Here is a 17261-nt window from a genome sequence, read left to right on the forward strand (position 1 = left end):
TTGTCACAATCTGTCCAAGCATAGGTCTTTGTGAAGTATGATCACTGTCACGTGAAGCTGGGTGAAAGCAGCAGTTTTCTAGCCACATTGTGAACAGCATTGGTTGTTCATACCATTTGGTATTTCCACTAGTACAGTAACAATGCAGACAGCACGAGATAGTCTGTGATCCTCCTGAAGTGGAAGCCAGCAGATGAGCTACTAGTCCATGGATTTGGAGACACAATGGAAGATATCATCATAGATCTTGGCCAAAATTTGGTGAGACTGCTAGAGAGAGCTAACCATGAACCTGAAGATGGACTAGACAAAGGTGCAATTGATGAAGCCTGAAGTCAAATATATAGATCATGTACAGATCCTGACAAGGTGAGAACTGTAGCAGAGATACAATAACCAACAAATGTGAAAGTAGAGCAATGATTTGCTAGATTTGGGAACAATTTTGCAAAGTGCTTGCCTAATCAGTTTTCCTGTGCGTGAAATGTGACTTAATCTAAAACTCTCAGTGAAACATATTCCAAGTACATTTCAATATAATCTGTAAGAAGAAACAAACATAATTTACAGGACAGATCTTTTTAGCAGTTAGATTAAGTTGTCATACCTGAAGTGGATTGGTTGGAGTCAGTGTTGACTGGAGGCCCTGTCCTGGAGAGTGACTTTGTTTTTGAGGGGATGATGCCTGCTGTCCAGGTAGTTGATGGTTCTGTTGGTGTTGTTGCTGTCCTTGTTGCTGATGTTGCTGCTGTTGCTGTTGTAGCTGCTGAAGATGTTGAAGTTGCTGTATTTGGGAATTCAGGGATGAGGTAGCTGTAATAAGTAAAGGCCGTCATGTCAAATGTAATATTTAAATGGCTAAAATTAATCTTATAGTATCATAACTATTGTCAGTTTTCTCTCATTCCCTCTTGAAACTGTTACCTCTTGCCTTTGGACCACAGTTTCATGGACATTGACAAAACTCAATTGTTTTAGCTGTGCACTCACTGCATTCATAGGAATGTTGACACTGACTAACATAAGGCTACTCTGCACTGAGAAGCACTGCAGCAAAGGTCAATGCTATCTTCATCCAATAGTGATTAGCTGTAGGATCCCCTGGCTAATTTTACCATCTCTGTTTCATGACGACTAAAACCAACTTGAATGTTCTTACCACGATGCTGGCTAAGATCAGCTAAGTCAGGGTAGATTTTGAGAAATAAAAAACAGGAGATGCTGGAAATACACAGCAGATCTGGCAACATCCTCAAAACAAATGTCTGATGTTGATGATCTTCCGTTAAATATGCTGAGCGCCTGCATTTTTTCCAGCATTTTTTTAGATTTCAGATTTCCAGCGTCCCTTGTATTTTATGTTGTTTTCATATTTCATTGTTTGGAGGTCAATTTTTGAGAGATGATGAAGATGGTCATAGAGTTGTACAGCATGGAAACAGATGCTTCAGTCCAATTTGTTCATGCTGACCAGATATTCTTAAATGATCGAGCACCATTTGCCAACATTTGGCCCATATCCCTCTAAACACTTCCTTTGATGTACCCATCTAGATACCTTTTAACTGTTGTAATTGTACCAGTCTCCACCACTTCGCCAGTTGCCAATATCAGGGATGGACAAATATGCAGTAAAAACACATTCTAATACACACAATCACAAATGGCCAATCTGCAATAACATGCAGGAATACATTCATGTACAATGATAGGAATACATTAATATCCCATGTAAGTGATATGTTAATATAAAAATGTGATATATTAATCGACAGTAAATGATATGCTTATATACATGATAGAGTTATTGAACCAGAGCTGCCATTACCTCAAAATGGAATTTAATGTAGAAAAAGATGAATTTTTCTAAAAGTCGTTGGCATTTGTATAGCATCTCCAACGCTTACATGGTTTGTGGGCATTTAAGGAAACCACCTTTATTGGACAAATGGCTGTAACCAACTTGAAATGTGCAAATTCTAAATGTTCCACATAAACTGTATTAACCAGGTCAACTGCTCAGTCACTCTGCAGCTGTTATTGTGATTAGATGCCACTAAATGTGAAAATAACTCACCCCCACTACTAGTATTGATGGGAAGCACTTCTCCAAAGTAGTACCAAGCATTGAGAGGCAGCCTCATAAGTTCTCCTCTTTCATTAAAAGTTTGCTTTGATCATCAGAAGCATTCATACAACTAAATGCATTTGACACAATTTATGAAAATAAGCTGTAAAACATAAACCTGGGAAAGATTTTACGTTGAAGCTTGCAAGTAGGACTTTAATATTGAACTTCCTTCAATTTCATTGTTTTCTCATTGAAAGATATGTTTCTTGATGTTTAAAAGATGAAAGCACTTTAAAAAGCTTCTAGAACCACTGCCACTGCTTCAAGCCATCTGGTTGGCTTGCTGAGATCTTTGAACTCTAACTGAATATTAATAGTTAAATACAGAGGAACCTTGATTATCCAGCATTCGATTATCTGAATTTTGGATTATCCGAGCAAAATTGCAAGGTCCCAATGCTTGGATAAACTGCATTATCCAGCATTCGATTATCTGAACATTTGATTATCCGAACAAAATACTTCCCGCCCGTATCGTTCGGATTATCGAGGTTCCTCTATACTCAGTGTATGTTTGAAAAATTATATAAGTTCAAAAATATATTTTGATTATGCAATTGTCTACTGTCATTTTTCTTTGCAAGTATTGTTAAATTTAATTTTAATATGGAGGCATAGCTCTGGCCTCATTTCAACTGTTAGACATGCTATTGTATACAGGGAAAAGGACATCTGCTTAATTGCAGCCACAGTAATCCCTCAGATTACTTCAAATCACTTCACAGTTTACATAGATGCATAGGTAAAATATAGAGTAAAACAGCACATTTGTAAGTTTACAAAGAGCTCAGATATTATCTCCTTTCTTTGGCTATTCTAAATTTCTCATGGACAACATATTTTATAGCAAACGCGATGGCTGGCATCACAATTGGTTAAAATATCCATCATGGAGTTATGTGGGCAAGAGCTCAAAACAGAAAAGTTTGTATTGTCCATTTAGGCCTACCATATCCACTTTCTAATTTGTTAGTGTGGCTTGGCATTTTGCATGATATTTTTGGAGACAGGAGCTAATTCAATCTGATTGTTCTAAATGAAATTAAGGCCCTTAAACATGGACTTTCTCCTTGTCTCACTTTTTCAATGATGTCAGTTACAGGGAATGTATTTTGCATTCAAGATTAATTGCAAATCAAATATAAACAGTTGAAGTAGGAGCAGAAGAAGGCCATTTGACCCTTCAAGTATTTAATAAAATCAAGGCTAATCTGTTTGTGTTTCAAATTCTACTTTCAAATGTCCCACCCAAAGACCTCAGTTTCCATTGCCTATTGAGAATCGATCTCCTTTTACCTTAATATTCGATGACATTTCTTTTACTGCCATCTGAGACAGAGATTTGCAAAATCAAACAATCACTGAGAGAAAACAAAAATTCTCCTCATCTCTACCCTAAACATGTGACTCCTAATTTTAAAAGTGTTCCCAAATTCTGGACTCAACCACAAGTGTAAACATGCTTTCCACATTGTCAGCTTCATTCAGGATCTTAGAAAGTTCAATCAAATCACTCCTTGCTCTCTGAATTACAATGAAAACAAGCAGAGTTTACAATCTTACCCAATTAGTCAACCTGCTCATTCTAAGTGTCAATCTGGCAAACCTCCTGTTAACATCCTCAATGCATTTATATTCTTCCTTAACTTAGGAAGCTAAAACTGTCAGAGTATTCAAGATGTCGTCTTATAACTGAATCATAACATCGTCTATTTTTTCATTCCTCTCGCTACAAAGGTTAGCATTCCAATAGACTTCCTGTTTATATGCTGTACCTGCATACTAATGTCTTGTGACTCATTAACTATAACATCTAGACTCTTCTGCATCTCAAAATTCTGCAGTCATTGTCCATTAAAGTCATACTCTACTTTTTTATTCCTCTCCCAAAGTGAACAACTTCACAATTTCCCACATTATTGTCCATTTCCCATATGATAGTCCAATTGCCAGATTCGTGCCCAATCACAATTTTTTCTGTCTGCATCTTGCATCAACTTCACAACATACATTCCTATCTACTTCAGTGTACTCTGCAAATTTAGTCACCATACTTTCAATCCCTTATCTAAGTTGTTGATATAAATTCTAAAAAGTTGAGGGCCCAGCATTGAAACCTGCAGAACCCTACTTAGCGCATTGTGCCAAGCTGAAGCAGACCCATTTATGCATACTCTATTTGCTACCACTAAGCCAATGTTCAACACATGTTACTCCCTAGTCCATGAACATAAACTTTGCGCATTAACCATTTATTTGGAACCTTATAAAATGCTTTTTAGTAATCTAAGTATAATGCATTTTAGTCTTGCCTTTACTCAAATTGCATGTTACTCTTTCAAAGAGTGCTAATAAATTGGTTAAACATTTCCCTTGCACAAAAGCATGCTGACTCTTTTGATTATCTTAAGTTTTCCCAGTGACCAATTTAAATATCTTTAAAGATTGATTCTAACAGTTTCCCCATGACAGATGTCAAGTAAACTGGTCTATATTTCCTGTTTTCTGCCTCCCTCCCTCCTTGAAAAGAGGGATTATCGTTGCTATTTTCCAGTCTACTGGAGGTTCAATCACTGAGGATAGGTAGCACCATTCTCGCTGCAGGGGCTCCTGTGTACAATGTTTGTTGAATAATGTCTGGTGATCTACCTTTCCAGAACCTTTTGAGAATCTAATGAATTTTGGAAAATTGACACCAACACATATAGAATCTCATGAGACATCTCTTTTAGACTTCAGGACTTATCGACTCTCATTAATTAGAGCAGCCTGACTAAAATCTACATTAAGGTGAGGAGTGAGGTGGGGGGAGGGGTGCAGGAAGAATATCTCAGAATTCAAATTTATGATTATAATTGCTCTCAGTTTGTGGTTTGTTCTCCATGAAGTTCCATACAAATGAAAGCTATTTCATTTGTGTAAGACTTCCCTTCATCCACTCTGAAATTTTGGTCTCACAAAATTTAATACTACTTTGTTTTTTTTGATTTCATTAATTATTCCTTCCTCGCTTTTGCCCTTTCCTTTGAGTACTGTGTATCTTTAAAAAAATAGAATAAACAGGCAGATTAAATTAAACTAAAATTGCCTTGAAAATAAGGATGATGGTATAATGATAGTCCATACTGGTCTTTATTCAAACCTGAGTGAATAATTTGTCCACTGACCCCTAATCCATCTTTAGAGTTACACGAGTTAATCCCAAAATGTGAAGTCTATTCAGTCTGATCAGTCCATTTAGGAAGAAATCAGTGTCCTGTTTGAGGGTTCAATCTATTCACATTTTATCATTTCTCCATATGCTCTTCAACGGATGAGTTATTAAAAAGATTTTTTGAATGTTTTTACTGAGACAGCACTTACTGCACTAGATGGCACTCTATTCCATAAATTAATGACGCTACAAGTCAAGGGAATTTTTAAGCTCAAGTTAGTATGTGGTTTAAAGCAGAAATTTCTGAAAATATTCAGCATTTGTGGGAGAACAAAAATTCATCTGAATGGGAAAAAGTTAAGAGATGTAATAGGTTTTGACTAAGGATAGAGGTATGGGCTACTGCAGATTTTCCTTTCTGCTGTTATTCCATTTTGCCAGTGGCAGGAAAGCTAGCAGAAAGCCTGCCCATTTCGAGCCAAACCGAGCCAGTTAAGTAGCCAATTAAGGTCCTCTCTCTGTCTCCACTGGCATTTTAACAATGGCATGATGGCCATCTATTGCATGGGTAGATCACCAAATACTATTCAACAAACTTTGTACACAGCATGGTTTTGGACATTCTGGCTCATTTGGGAGCCCCTGCAGTGAGGATGGTGCTACCTGTCCTCAGTGATTGAACCTCCTCCCCTTCCCTGGGACCTGCCTGATTGATCCATGATAAACCCAGAGCCTACTTTCCCGATTGTGACGGCTGCACCATCCTTCTCTAAATGCAGCCCCAATAATTGCCATTGACCTGACTGGAACACAGGCCCTGCAGCAGCCACTTAATTGGCAATAAAAGTGACCTTCCTTCCTACTGCCCAATAAAATGGTGTCACAATCCCTCCCTCTGCACACCTTTTGGATCTGATGATGGAACTCCTGTTGCCTTTGAAAAATATTAATACCTCTGATATTATAAATGCCAGTATTTTGCACTTATCTTTCACACACATATTTCTAGAATATCTAATGTGCTCTATAATTGTCCTATGGAGAAGCTGTATCGTCAGTATTTAGTGAACCACAATATCAAGATTTTTTTAAAGTAACCCACCTTACTTAACTGACAGTCTTTTGTTTAGTATTAATACATCTTTAGGTATACAGAACAAACAGCTTTCCTTTGGCAAACCTTTCTTTGCTGTTTGCAGAGAAATTGAAAACTGATATGAACTGCTTCAAGACAAGCCATCATGACAATTGGTCATAAACCCCATATATGAAGAATGATGCATCCGTTATTTTCCCCTTGCTCCCACAAAATGATTTGCCTTCTTCTTGAAACTGCATTGTTTCAAAAACTTAACCTGATTAATTTGTTTGATTGCCATCTAGAGGTATTGGAATTCTTTCCATTTATCACTATGATGATCTAAAAGAGAGACCTATCTCAATTTCAAACAAAATTGCTGGAGATCACAGCGGGTCAAGCAGCATCCATGGTGAGACAGCAAGCTTGCTCTCCTTCCATGGATGCTGCCTTTCCTGCTGTGATCTCCAGCATTTTTTGGTTTCAGTACAGATTCCAGCATCTGCAGTAATTTGCTCTCGTCTCAATTTCAGCTCATGTTAAGACTGATAAAATTAAAGTTGCTGAATTTCTGTTGGAATTCTCCTTATTATTGCTGATTCTTGTGGCAAATCAGCGAAATTCCCCTGGGAAATAGCCATTTCCAATCTTCCTCCAGCGATTAGGTCACATTCAGCTGAGGTCACAGCAGGATATTGGTACAACCTTTGCAGTAATTAAGGATCACAAAGTTGAAGTTCTCTGCAGGCTTATTGTGGAGTGCAGCCAGATGAATATAAGAAGGTAGCAATGAGAGAATTGAGTTACAAGGAAAGGCTTCTAAAGCAACATGGGGAGTTCTCCAAGTGTCCTTATCAAATATGCATTAATTGCAACAAGTCACTACTTATTTAGAGCCTTCATTGAAATAATATATCCTAAGGAACTTCACAAGAGCATTATCAAAATTTGACATCAAATCACAGCATTGTTTTCAACAAATTCAAACCATAAGTTTTTCCAGTAGTAAGATAAGCACACTTAGATGAGTGAATATTAATACACTTTATTGAACATAAGTATATACCAGGGATGGTAAAAGAGAACATCTCTGGAACCTTGCCAATTGAAGTTCCAGTTCCCTCTGATTTGATGTCACAATGACAAAGCTCCTAATACACACGCTCTGCTATTTTTAGAGTAAAGGTATAGTTAAAACCTCTCTCCATTTGCCCCAATGTTGTTTCTTTTTTCTTGGCAGGATTTGGTTTCTACTTGCTTTATTCTTATTTTTACTTTTAGACAGCAGCTGTTCATCATTCTGCCATTCACATTCCTCACCCCACATCTTTTCTTTCTTGTTTGTTACATTAACCACTCCATTGGCCATTCTCAATCAACTTTTTCATCATTTAATCTCTCATGCGTTCCACCTTATCACAGACCTACCTTTTTCCCACACATTTCCATCTTTCGTTTGCTTAAAGCTTGTGACGTTATTAACAACGTTCCCCAGTTATGATGATCGGTTGCTGGCCTAGAATGTTTACCTGCGCATAGATGCTACATGATTTGCTGAATATTTCCAGTATTTTTTGCTTTTATTTCAGATCTTCAGCATCCATTGTATATGTGCTCTTGTAGTGATATAGCAGGGCAAGAAACTATAAGAAAAAAAAGGAACTTTTAAGGAACATCTTAAAGAGGGAAAGAGGGAAAAAGCTTTAGGAATGAATTCTAGAAGGTCAGGCATTAGTAGCTGAAGGCACAGTACTGGTTGAAGGTGATTAAAATTGGGAATGCTCAAAGGACAGTAACTGAAAGATGGCAAATATTGTTGACTGGAGGAGATTGCAGACTTGAGGAGGAGTGAGACTGTGGAGAGATTTGAAAACAATGGTGAGAATTTTAGAATCAAGGCATACTTTACTAGGAACCAATGTAGGTCATCATGCAAAGGGGCAATGGCTGGCATACCGTTCAACCATTTCAGAACAGTATCGGACACAAAGCATCCTCAATCCAGAGAGACAGCCTAAGAAGAGAGATGGGCGTATGGAACTTGTTGGGATTTAAGACATGGGCAGTAGAGTTTTGCAGGACCTGAAGTTTATGGAGGGTAGAATAGGAGGCCAGCCAGGTGTGTGGTGGAACTGTCATCTCTAGGGTTTACAATGGCAAGGATGAGAATTTTGGCTGGAAATGGAATCAGTGGCTGGAAAATGGAATTTGTGCTGGGCCCAAAAAGCATTGGAGGTCTGGCAGCCCACATGAAGTGACAAACAACACTAAAATTTCAAATCAATGACCCTTCATCAGAACTAAAATAATTTATAAATTTGGTTTAAAGCAAGTGGAGAGGTTAAAAAATGAGGGGGAGAAAGGTCTATGATAGGGTAGAAGGCTGAAGACATTAAATTACAAAAGGGGGAGATAAAGGGAAATGAAGTTAAGAAATCAAAGATTTGTCTGAAGGAGAGGTTAGTAAAAGGAGAATCATTACCAAACGCTGTTGCTCAGAAATAAAGCCATAATAGTATTAAACCAAATGGGGACTAAAATTGTGGAAATCAATGTTGAGTCCAGAGGCTATAAACTCTCCAATCAAAATTGAGGTGCTGTTTCTTGAGCTAATGTTAGAAGTCACCGGATTAGTATAACAGGCTGAATACAGAAAAATTAGTGTGAGAGTGAAGTTGAGAATTAAATACAAGCTACATTTTATGGCATTGTCTAAAATAAATTAAACTTAGTGGCATTTAACACACTGAGAAGGTTGTCATTCTGTTTAGCCACTACTGAACAATGCAGCTAATTTTGAGAAGTATTGTTACAGGTACTGATTGTACTGTGCTGTTTCACAAATAGATATACTTCCTTCAATCATTCTCTTGATACAACATTGCACTTTCATGTCTCCTGAGGACACTGTAATATTGCTATACCTGGGAAGTTAGTCTGTGAAGTTGGTTTGTCATTACGAACTTCAAGAACAAACCTTTCACATTGCCATTCTTCATTGAGAGTCGAGGCAATGAATGTCACTAAGCTATTGAATGAAGAAAGTGTTTGTACTTATACACCTATTACATATCTTCAGAAAGTCCCAAAACAGTTCACAGCCAACAAATTAACTCTGAGATTTAGCTGTGGTTTGAAAGCAACCAGTTTTGTGCAGAAGGATCCACAAACAGTGAGCAAAGTAAATTAACAATTATTCTGGTTTTTGGGGGTATTGGTTGAAAGAACAACATAGGCAGGGTACCAAGAGAATTCCCTCTGCATCTTCTAATAATGCAATTTGGAACACCAACTGGACAAACAGTGTTTAACATTCCATCTGAAAGATGATAACTTTGACTCCTTGAGTGTAGCACCATACTGTCAGCCATGATTACATCCTAAAGTACTGGCATGAATTCACAAATGTTTGACTCAAAGTCAACAGTATGACTACCTGAGAGAACGGACAAAGTCCATAGATAATGATTACTAAAATATATGAAGTGTGCATTCCCAAAGCAGGAAATAGGTGTCACCATTAAAAATGGCTGCCAAAATCCATCTGCACATGCACAGATATAGCAATGGATGATGTACTTACAGAAAATTGCAAACTAAGTAACAGTTGTTAAACAAAAGCTGACATACTTTAATGTCAATTATTCACCATATAGTATGGTCAGACTGATTTCAACGCTGTTTACTGCATTTCACTCAAACCACTCCCTTTCTCTCATTGCAGAAGATGTCAACCCAACAGTCCATAATAGAATATGGTATCTAAAGGTGTTTTGATCGGGGGGTGGGGGGTGGGCATGCGTGTGCCCAACATTCGGCTCCTGACCCCTAGAGGTATATTCTGGATTAGTGGTGCTGGAAGAGCACAGCAGTTCAGGCAGCATCCAAGGAACTTCAAAATCAACGTTTCGGGCAAAAGCCCTTCATCAGGAATAAAGGCAGTGAGCCTAAAGCGTGGAGAGATAAGCTAGAGGAGGGTGGGGTTGGGGTGGGGGTGGGGTGGGAACTAATCCAGAATCTGGTTTCCAGCATCTGCAGTCATTGTTTTTACCCCTCCGAGGTATATACTGAGAGCTTGCTGCATCAGGTATATTCAACAGGAATAATAACAGGGTGCCTTTTTAAATTCATTCACAGGATGTGGAAATTGCTGGCCAGACAAACATCTATTGCCCATTCCCAAATGCCCAGAGAGCAGTTATAAGTGTAGCTGTTGATGAGTTGTCCAGCAATGTCTGTAACACAGAGCTGTGCTGCACAGACATGGTGAAGCTCCCACCCTCTCAGGTCAACTGACTTACTCCACTCACACCTAATGTCGGTGCAGCCATGTTCTTCTCCATTACGCACTTTTGATTTCCACCATGGTGGAAGAAGACAGAGAGCTCTCCTCAGTCAGTGGCTTCCAGCCTCAACTTGAAATTGTCAGTCAATCCCTGAGCATCCATACCCTCTCCATTGTATCCTATCCTGTAAATCCCATAGTCTCCATACCTCTCCAGTCTCTATTCAACCTGTTTAGCTAGGCAAAAGTGAGGACTGCAGGGTGGAGAGATAAATGGGGTGGGGGGGGAGGGGAATTAGAGCCAACATCCTGATTTAAAATTTATACAAGCCTGGCAGTTAATTACCAATCATTAGCTTTTGCATTCTTCATGGCAATGCCTCTATAAATCAGAATTCACTTGCCCTCCAATCAGCATTCTCCTCTCACGTGATATAAATGTTGGCTAAAATAAAAAAAAATAAAAGCTTTCACTTCACATAGCACTGCCCTTTGATGTGAAGGGCAGTGTTTGTCACTGGCCACCCGGGTGTGAAGAAGAAAAAAAAAAAATGTTGGCTTTCCCCTTGAGGTGATATTCTTGCAAAGTGTCCTGATGAAAGCTTGAAAGGTGAAAAGCTTTGACAAAACATCTTAGTTAAGTATAAGAGGAAGTGAAAAAGAACAAAAGTGAAAGACTAAGGTGGTAAGTTTCACTTAGGTTGGAGTGCTGTTGCAGATTCCTGAAGGAAATGCTTGGGCTGTTCCCACCCAAATTTTAATTCCCTCACGATTGCCTGCAGAACCCCATTTCGCCAAATTTATCTTTGCTTGGTACTGATTTCAGATGTCCTCATGATAGTCTATTGCCAATTTACAGCACTGACACTGAGAGAGTCAGGACTAACTTCGCAAAATTAAACCCTTGTGTTAAAAAAGGTCCAAGTCACACCACATTTAAATTGATGTATACTCTTAAACCTAGAGGAGATGTGCCATGGAACATGAATTAGAATATAATGGATGAAAAAACACCGAGAGCACTTGACATGCCAAGCACAACGTAATTAGTTCTTATATTTTCCTGTATTGTACAATAGATAATATGGCATCCACAGAGTTGCGGTATTAAAATCCTGGATCTCCTTTCCTAACAGCACGGTGGGTATATCTGTACCACATGGGCTACAGTGGTTCACAAAGATGACTCACCACTACCTTCATAAGGGTAAATAGGAATGGGCAATCAATTGCTGGCCTAGCCACAATACCCATAGCTTATTAAAAACGTGTTTAAAAAATTCCACCATTTTATCCCTAATCTCTAATGTCATAAATACCGTTTTCATAATAACATTTTTATTATATCTTGAAGCAGCTTAATATAACTTCAGTTTTTACTGATCCACAAGTATGAAGAGTTAATACATTCTCTACAGTATGATTTATGGATAAAGTCATCATTACTATGTTTGAGAGCTAGGAAATAATTCCATTTAATGAAATACAAGTAACATTTCATTCTGCCCAATACTTCAGAAATTTAGCTTGAATAAATAATCCCAGTTTTTAATCTTCTCCCACAAATGCTGGTGCTTTAATTCCAACTTTGATGAAATCATTTAAGATCAGGTCTTTCCTTACAATTTGTTCAAAATTAATCTGAAGTAACACAAACTGAATTTGATTTGGATTGCAGTAGAGATGTATAACCTACAATACTACTTTTTACAGGTTTTGACATGAGAACTGAGACAACTTGTAGCATTATGTAATCTACATTGGCAACAACCAGGCACAAACTCCAATTTGACTACCATACTCCTGTTCTTTGGTTAAAATATTCTGAATCTCTGATCTGTGCCATCACGTGACTTCATAATAAAAAAGTTGTAACCCAAATTTTATAACTCAAAGGGAAAGCCGCAGGTCAAATGCACTCATGTTGCATTTTACCTTTAAGGAGAGGTAAAGAGTCAAGAGGGGGCAAAACTCAATCAATGGCCTTTATCAGGCTCAGGGACTGCAATCATGATTAAACTGTGCCCAGCTCCAATTTTGCACTGCCTGCTCATTAACAGGATTGCAGCTGACCACACATTAATCGAGTCATAGAGCAATGGAGCAAGAAACAGACCCTTCAGTCCAACTTATTTGCACCGATTAGACATTCCAATCTAATCTGGTCTTATTTGCCAGCATTTGGCAAAACCCTCAAAACCCTTCCTATACATATAACCATCCAGATGCTTTGTAAGTGTTGCAATTGTACCAGCCTCCATCACTTCTCTGGCAGCTTGTTCCATACACGCACCACCCTCTGCATAAAATAAACCCTCAAGTCCTTTTTAAATCTTTCCCCTCTCACCTTAAACCCATGTCCTCTAGTTTTGGACTCCCCCACCCTTGGAAAAAGACCTTGGCTATTCACCCTATCTATGCCCTTCATGGTTTTATAAACCTCTGTAAGGTCACCCCTCAGTCTCTGATGCTCCAGGGAAAAAAAACTCAACATAGTCTCTCCCTATAGCTCAAACTCTCTAGTTCCAGCAACATCCTCTGCACCCTCTCAAGTTTAACAACATCCTTCCTATAGAAGGGTGACCATCATGCTGTTAATTGGTTGAAAGTTCAGTACAGAGCCCAAGCATGTGTGAGACTAGCATTTCTGAAAGTTAGGCCGATCCGATTCAAAGGTGAGTTTCTCTCGGACTTCAGCAGCTTGTGGAAGATTCTCAGAAAGGTTTTAATGGAAGGAATAAAATAAGTCATAGACCAATAGGCTAAAAGCTGATACCAATGCTCTCTACTGCAGCTGTGCAGAATTTAATTTCGGAGATCAAGAGGGAAGAGATCATCTTTTCACAGGAGGCCATCAATCTCAATGTACATCCTATCAAGGGACTGCAAAGTAGAAAGCTAGGGAATTTAGTTCTTAGAATCTGGCCCCAAGGGCGAGTGCTGAAGAAACTCAACAATGTCACACGAGTGATCAAGGTCAGTGAATGCATTTTCAAATGCTATTTCCTACCTACTACAAAACTAAGCCCTCATTGCGTCACATCGTCATTATTCACCATCATCATTATTCACAAGTTGTCTCAGTTCTCATGTCTCATGTCTAACATTCTGTTGCTTCATCTCACCCTCACCCTCGCAGCTTTCACATTTCTCCTGCATTTCAGTAATGTAACAGACACTGACATATTTCTCTTGAACGGGACACAGTGTCAGAATAAATTGGTTATAATCAGTCAGAGAATTCACGAGGTACAGTGACATCTGCATCTCCTGAGACATCTGCATGGAGGAGACAGTGGCCCACACCAGGTGGCAACAATGACTGATAATGTTGCATATGGCACTGCCAAGAACATTGAGGATGGTGGCAGACTCCCACTTATGGATCTTTTCAAGTTCCACTCACATCCCTCAAAATGACACAAAGAACAAGCTGCAGGTAGTGTGACCATGAATCTCTAACTTTACACCCTCCTCCCCCTTCCCTCACTTCAAACCTCTAGTTCCTCTTCCCGAAAGTAAGTTTATGACTCGCTCCCAGGTTGCTGAACAGCTTGTGGGTGTGGATATTCTCACAGACATCATTGACTTCTTGAACGGAAGATGTTGTCCTTACTTTTCAGTAAAAAAGAGTTTTTTTTCCCACTGTTCACTATGCAGAGTTTCACCTTTGTGGCTGCCTCTGTTGCATTGGGAAGTCATGTTGCAAACCAATGCTGAAACCAGCCTTTCTCCTGCCAGTTCTTCCAACTCGTCCAATCTCCTCCTCAAAGATGTGGAGGTGCTGGTGTTGGACAGGGGTGGACAAAGTCAAAATCAACCTGTTGGTTATAGTCCAAAAGGTTTATTTGAAAATGCAAGTTTTTAGAGCCTCACTCCAAAAGCTTGTGTTTTCAAATAAACCTGTCGGACTATAACTCGGTGTTGTGTGATTTTTGACTGTGTCCTCCTTATCAAAGTCCAGCTATTGTAAATTCAAAACTTTTTAAAATGTAATACCACTATATAGTATTGTAAACATACTTTCAGTTGGAATGAAGAAAGGCCATGAGTAGGACCTCCAGAGTCTAAGACATCAGTTTGTGTGCCAAATCAGTGTTAAACACTAATTGACATCACAATTGACACATTTGTTTCCATTGTACACATGGTTTGAGTGTCCTTCAATGGCATGTCACAACGGCTGTACAGGATATTGGTTAGGCCACTGTTGGAATATTGCGTGCAATTCTGGTCTCCTTCCGATTAGAAGGATGTTGTGAAACTTGAAACGGTTCAGAAAAGACTTACAAGGATCTTGATTTGAGCTAAAGGGAAAGGCTGAATAGGCTGAGGCTGTTTTCCCTGGAGCGTTAGAGGCTGAGGGGTGACCTTATAGAGGTTTATAAAATCAAGAGGGGCATGGATAGGATAAACAGACAAAGTGCCTTCCCTAGGTTGGGGGGAGTCCAGAACTAGAGGGCATAGGTTTGGGGTGAGAGGGGAAAGATATAAAAGAGACCTAAGGGGCAACTTTTCACACAGAGGGTGGTACGTGTATGGAATGAGCTGCCAGAGGAAGTGGTGGAGGCTGGTGCAATTACAGCATTTAAAAGGCATCTGGATGGGTATATGAATAGGAAGGGTTTTGTGGGATATGGGCCAAGTGCTGGCAAATGGGACTAGATTCGGTTAGGATATCTGGTCGGCATGGACGGATTGGACCAAAGGGTCTGTTTCCGTGCTGTACATCTCTATGACTCGATGCACTGTATCAGAAGCAGTTTCAGGGGGCGTTTAGCTCAGTTGGTTTGCAAAACAGTGTAATGCCAACAGTGTAGGATCAAATCCCACACCGTCTGAGGTTACAATGAAGGACTCTCCTTCTCAACCTCTCTCCTTGCCTGAGGTGTGGTGGCCCTCAAGTTAAATCACCATTAATCAACTCTGTCTAATAAGAGAGCAGCCCCATGGACTGATAGGATTATGACAACTTAGAGTCATAGAGATGTACAGCATGGAAACAGACCCTTTGCACCAATGTCCATGTCGTCCAGATATCCGAACCTAATCTAGTCCCATTTCCAGCACTAGGCCCCGAGCCCTCTGAACCCTTCCTATTCATATACCCATCTAGATGCCTTTTAAATGTTGTAATTGTATTACCCTTCACCACTTCCTCTGGCAGCTCGTTCCATACATACACCACTCTCAGCATGAAAACATTGCTCCTTAGGCCCCAAGGATAGTCAGCATGGTTTTGTGAAGGGCAGGTCGTGCCTCACAAATCTTATTGAATTCTTTGAGAAGGTGACTAAGGAGGTAGACGAGGGTAAAGCGGTAGATGTGGTGTATATGGATTTTAGTAAGGCATTTAGTAAGGCCAGGTGTTAGAATTGGAGGTAGGTGAGCACTTTGGGGACAGTGACCACAATTCGGTGACTTTTACTCTAGTGATGGGAGGGATAAGGTGTGCACTGCAGGGCAAGAGTTATAGCTGGGGGCAGGGAAATTATGATGCGGTGAGGCACGACTTAGGATGCGTGGCTTGGAAAAGTAGGCGCAATTGATGTGTGGAGCTTGTTCAAGGAGCAACTATTGAGTGTCCTTGAGAAGTATGTACCTGTCAGGCAGGGAGGAAAGGGTCATGTGAGGGAGCCGTGGTTTAGTAAGGAATTGGAATCCCTTGTTAAAGGGAAGAGGGCGGCCTATGTAAAGATGAGGCGTGAAGGTTCAATTGGGGCGATTGAGAGTTATAAGGTAGCCAGGAAGGACCTGAAGAGAGAGCTAAGAGCAGCAAGGAGGGGACATGAAAGGTCCTTAGTCGGTAGGATTAGGGAAAACCCTAAGGCTTTCCATAGGTATGTCAGGAATAAAAGAATAACTAGGGTAGGAATAGGTCCAGTCAAGGATAGTAATGGGAAGTTGTGTGTGGAGGCTGAAGAGATTGGGGAGACACTGAATGAATACTTTTCGTCAATATTCACTCAGGAACAGGACATTGTTAACCAATGTGAATACTGAGTCACAATTAAGTAGAATGGACGGCTTTGACATATGTAGAGAAGAGGTGTTGGAAATCCTGGAAAAGGTGAAAATAGATAAGTCCCCTGGGCCTGATGGCATTTATCCTAGGATTCTCTGGGAAGCAAGGGAGGAGATTGCAGAGCCATTGGCCTTAATTTTTATGTCCTCGTTGTCTACAGGAGTAGTGCCAGAAGACTGGAGGATAGCAAATGTGGTCCCCTTGTTCAAAAAGGGGAGTAGGGATAGCCCTAGTAACTATAGGCCGGTGAGTCTCACTTCTGTTGTGGGCAAAATCTTAAGAGAGAATTGTAAGGGATAGGATTTATGCACATCTGGATAGGAATAATGTGATCAAGGATAGTCAGCATGGTTTTGTGAAGGGCAAGTCATGCCTCACAAACCTTATTGAATTCTTTGAAAAGGTGACGAAGGAGGTTGATGAGGGGAAAGCGGTAGATGTGGTATATATGGATTTTAGTAAGGCGTTTGATAAGGTTCCCCATGGTAGGCTACTGCAGAAAATACGGAGATATGGCATTGAGGATGAGTTGGAGGTTTGGATTAGGAATTGGCTGGATGGAAGAAGACAGAAGGTAGTAGTTGATGG

General features: G+C 39.7%; 1 protein-coding gene across 5 annotated transcripts in view; it reads right to left on the bottom strand.

Annotated features, from left to right (window-relative positions):
* Nucleotides 1-17261, bottom strand: part of pou6f2 (POU class 6 homeobox 2) — a 581389-nt gene that overhangs the window by 196279 nt on the left and 367849 nt on the right. For all 5 annotated transcript variants that reach the window (XM_043688935.1, XM_043688932.1, XM_043688930.1 and 2 more), the window contains one exon: nt 608-813. In XM_043688935.1, coding sequence (XP_043544870.1) covers nt 608-813 — 206 coding nt within the window. The remainder of the gene's footprint in view (nt 1-607; nt 814-17261) is intronic.

This window comes from Chiloscyllium plagiosum, chromosome 4 (assembly GCF_004010195.1).
Source record: "Chiloscyllium plagiosum isolate BGI_BamShark_2017 chromosome 4, ASM401019v2, whole genome shotgun sequence".
Taxonomy (NCBI): Eukaryota; Metazoa; Chordata; class Chondrichthyes; order Orectolobiformes; family Hemiscylliidae; genus Chiloscyllium; species Chiloscyllium plagiosum.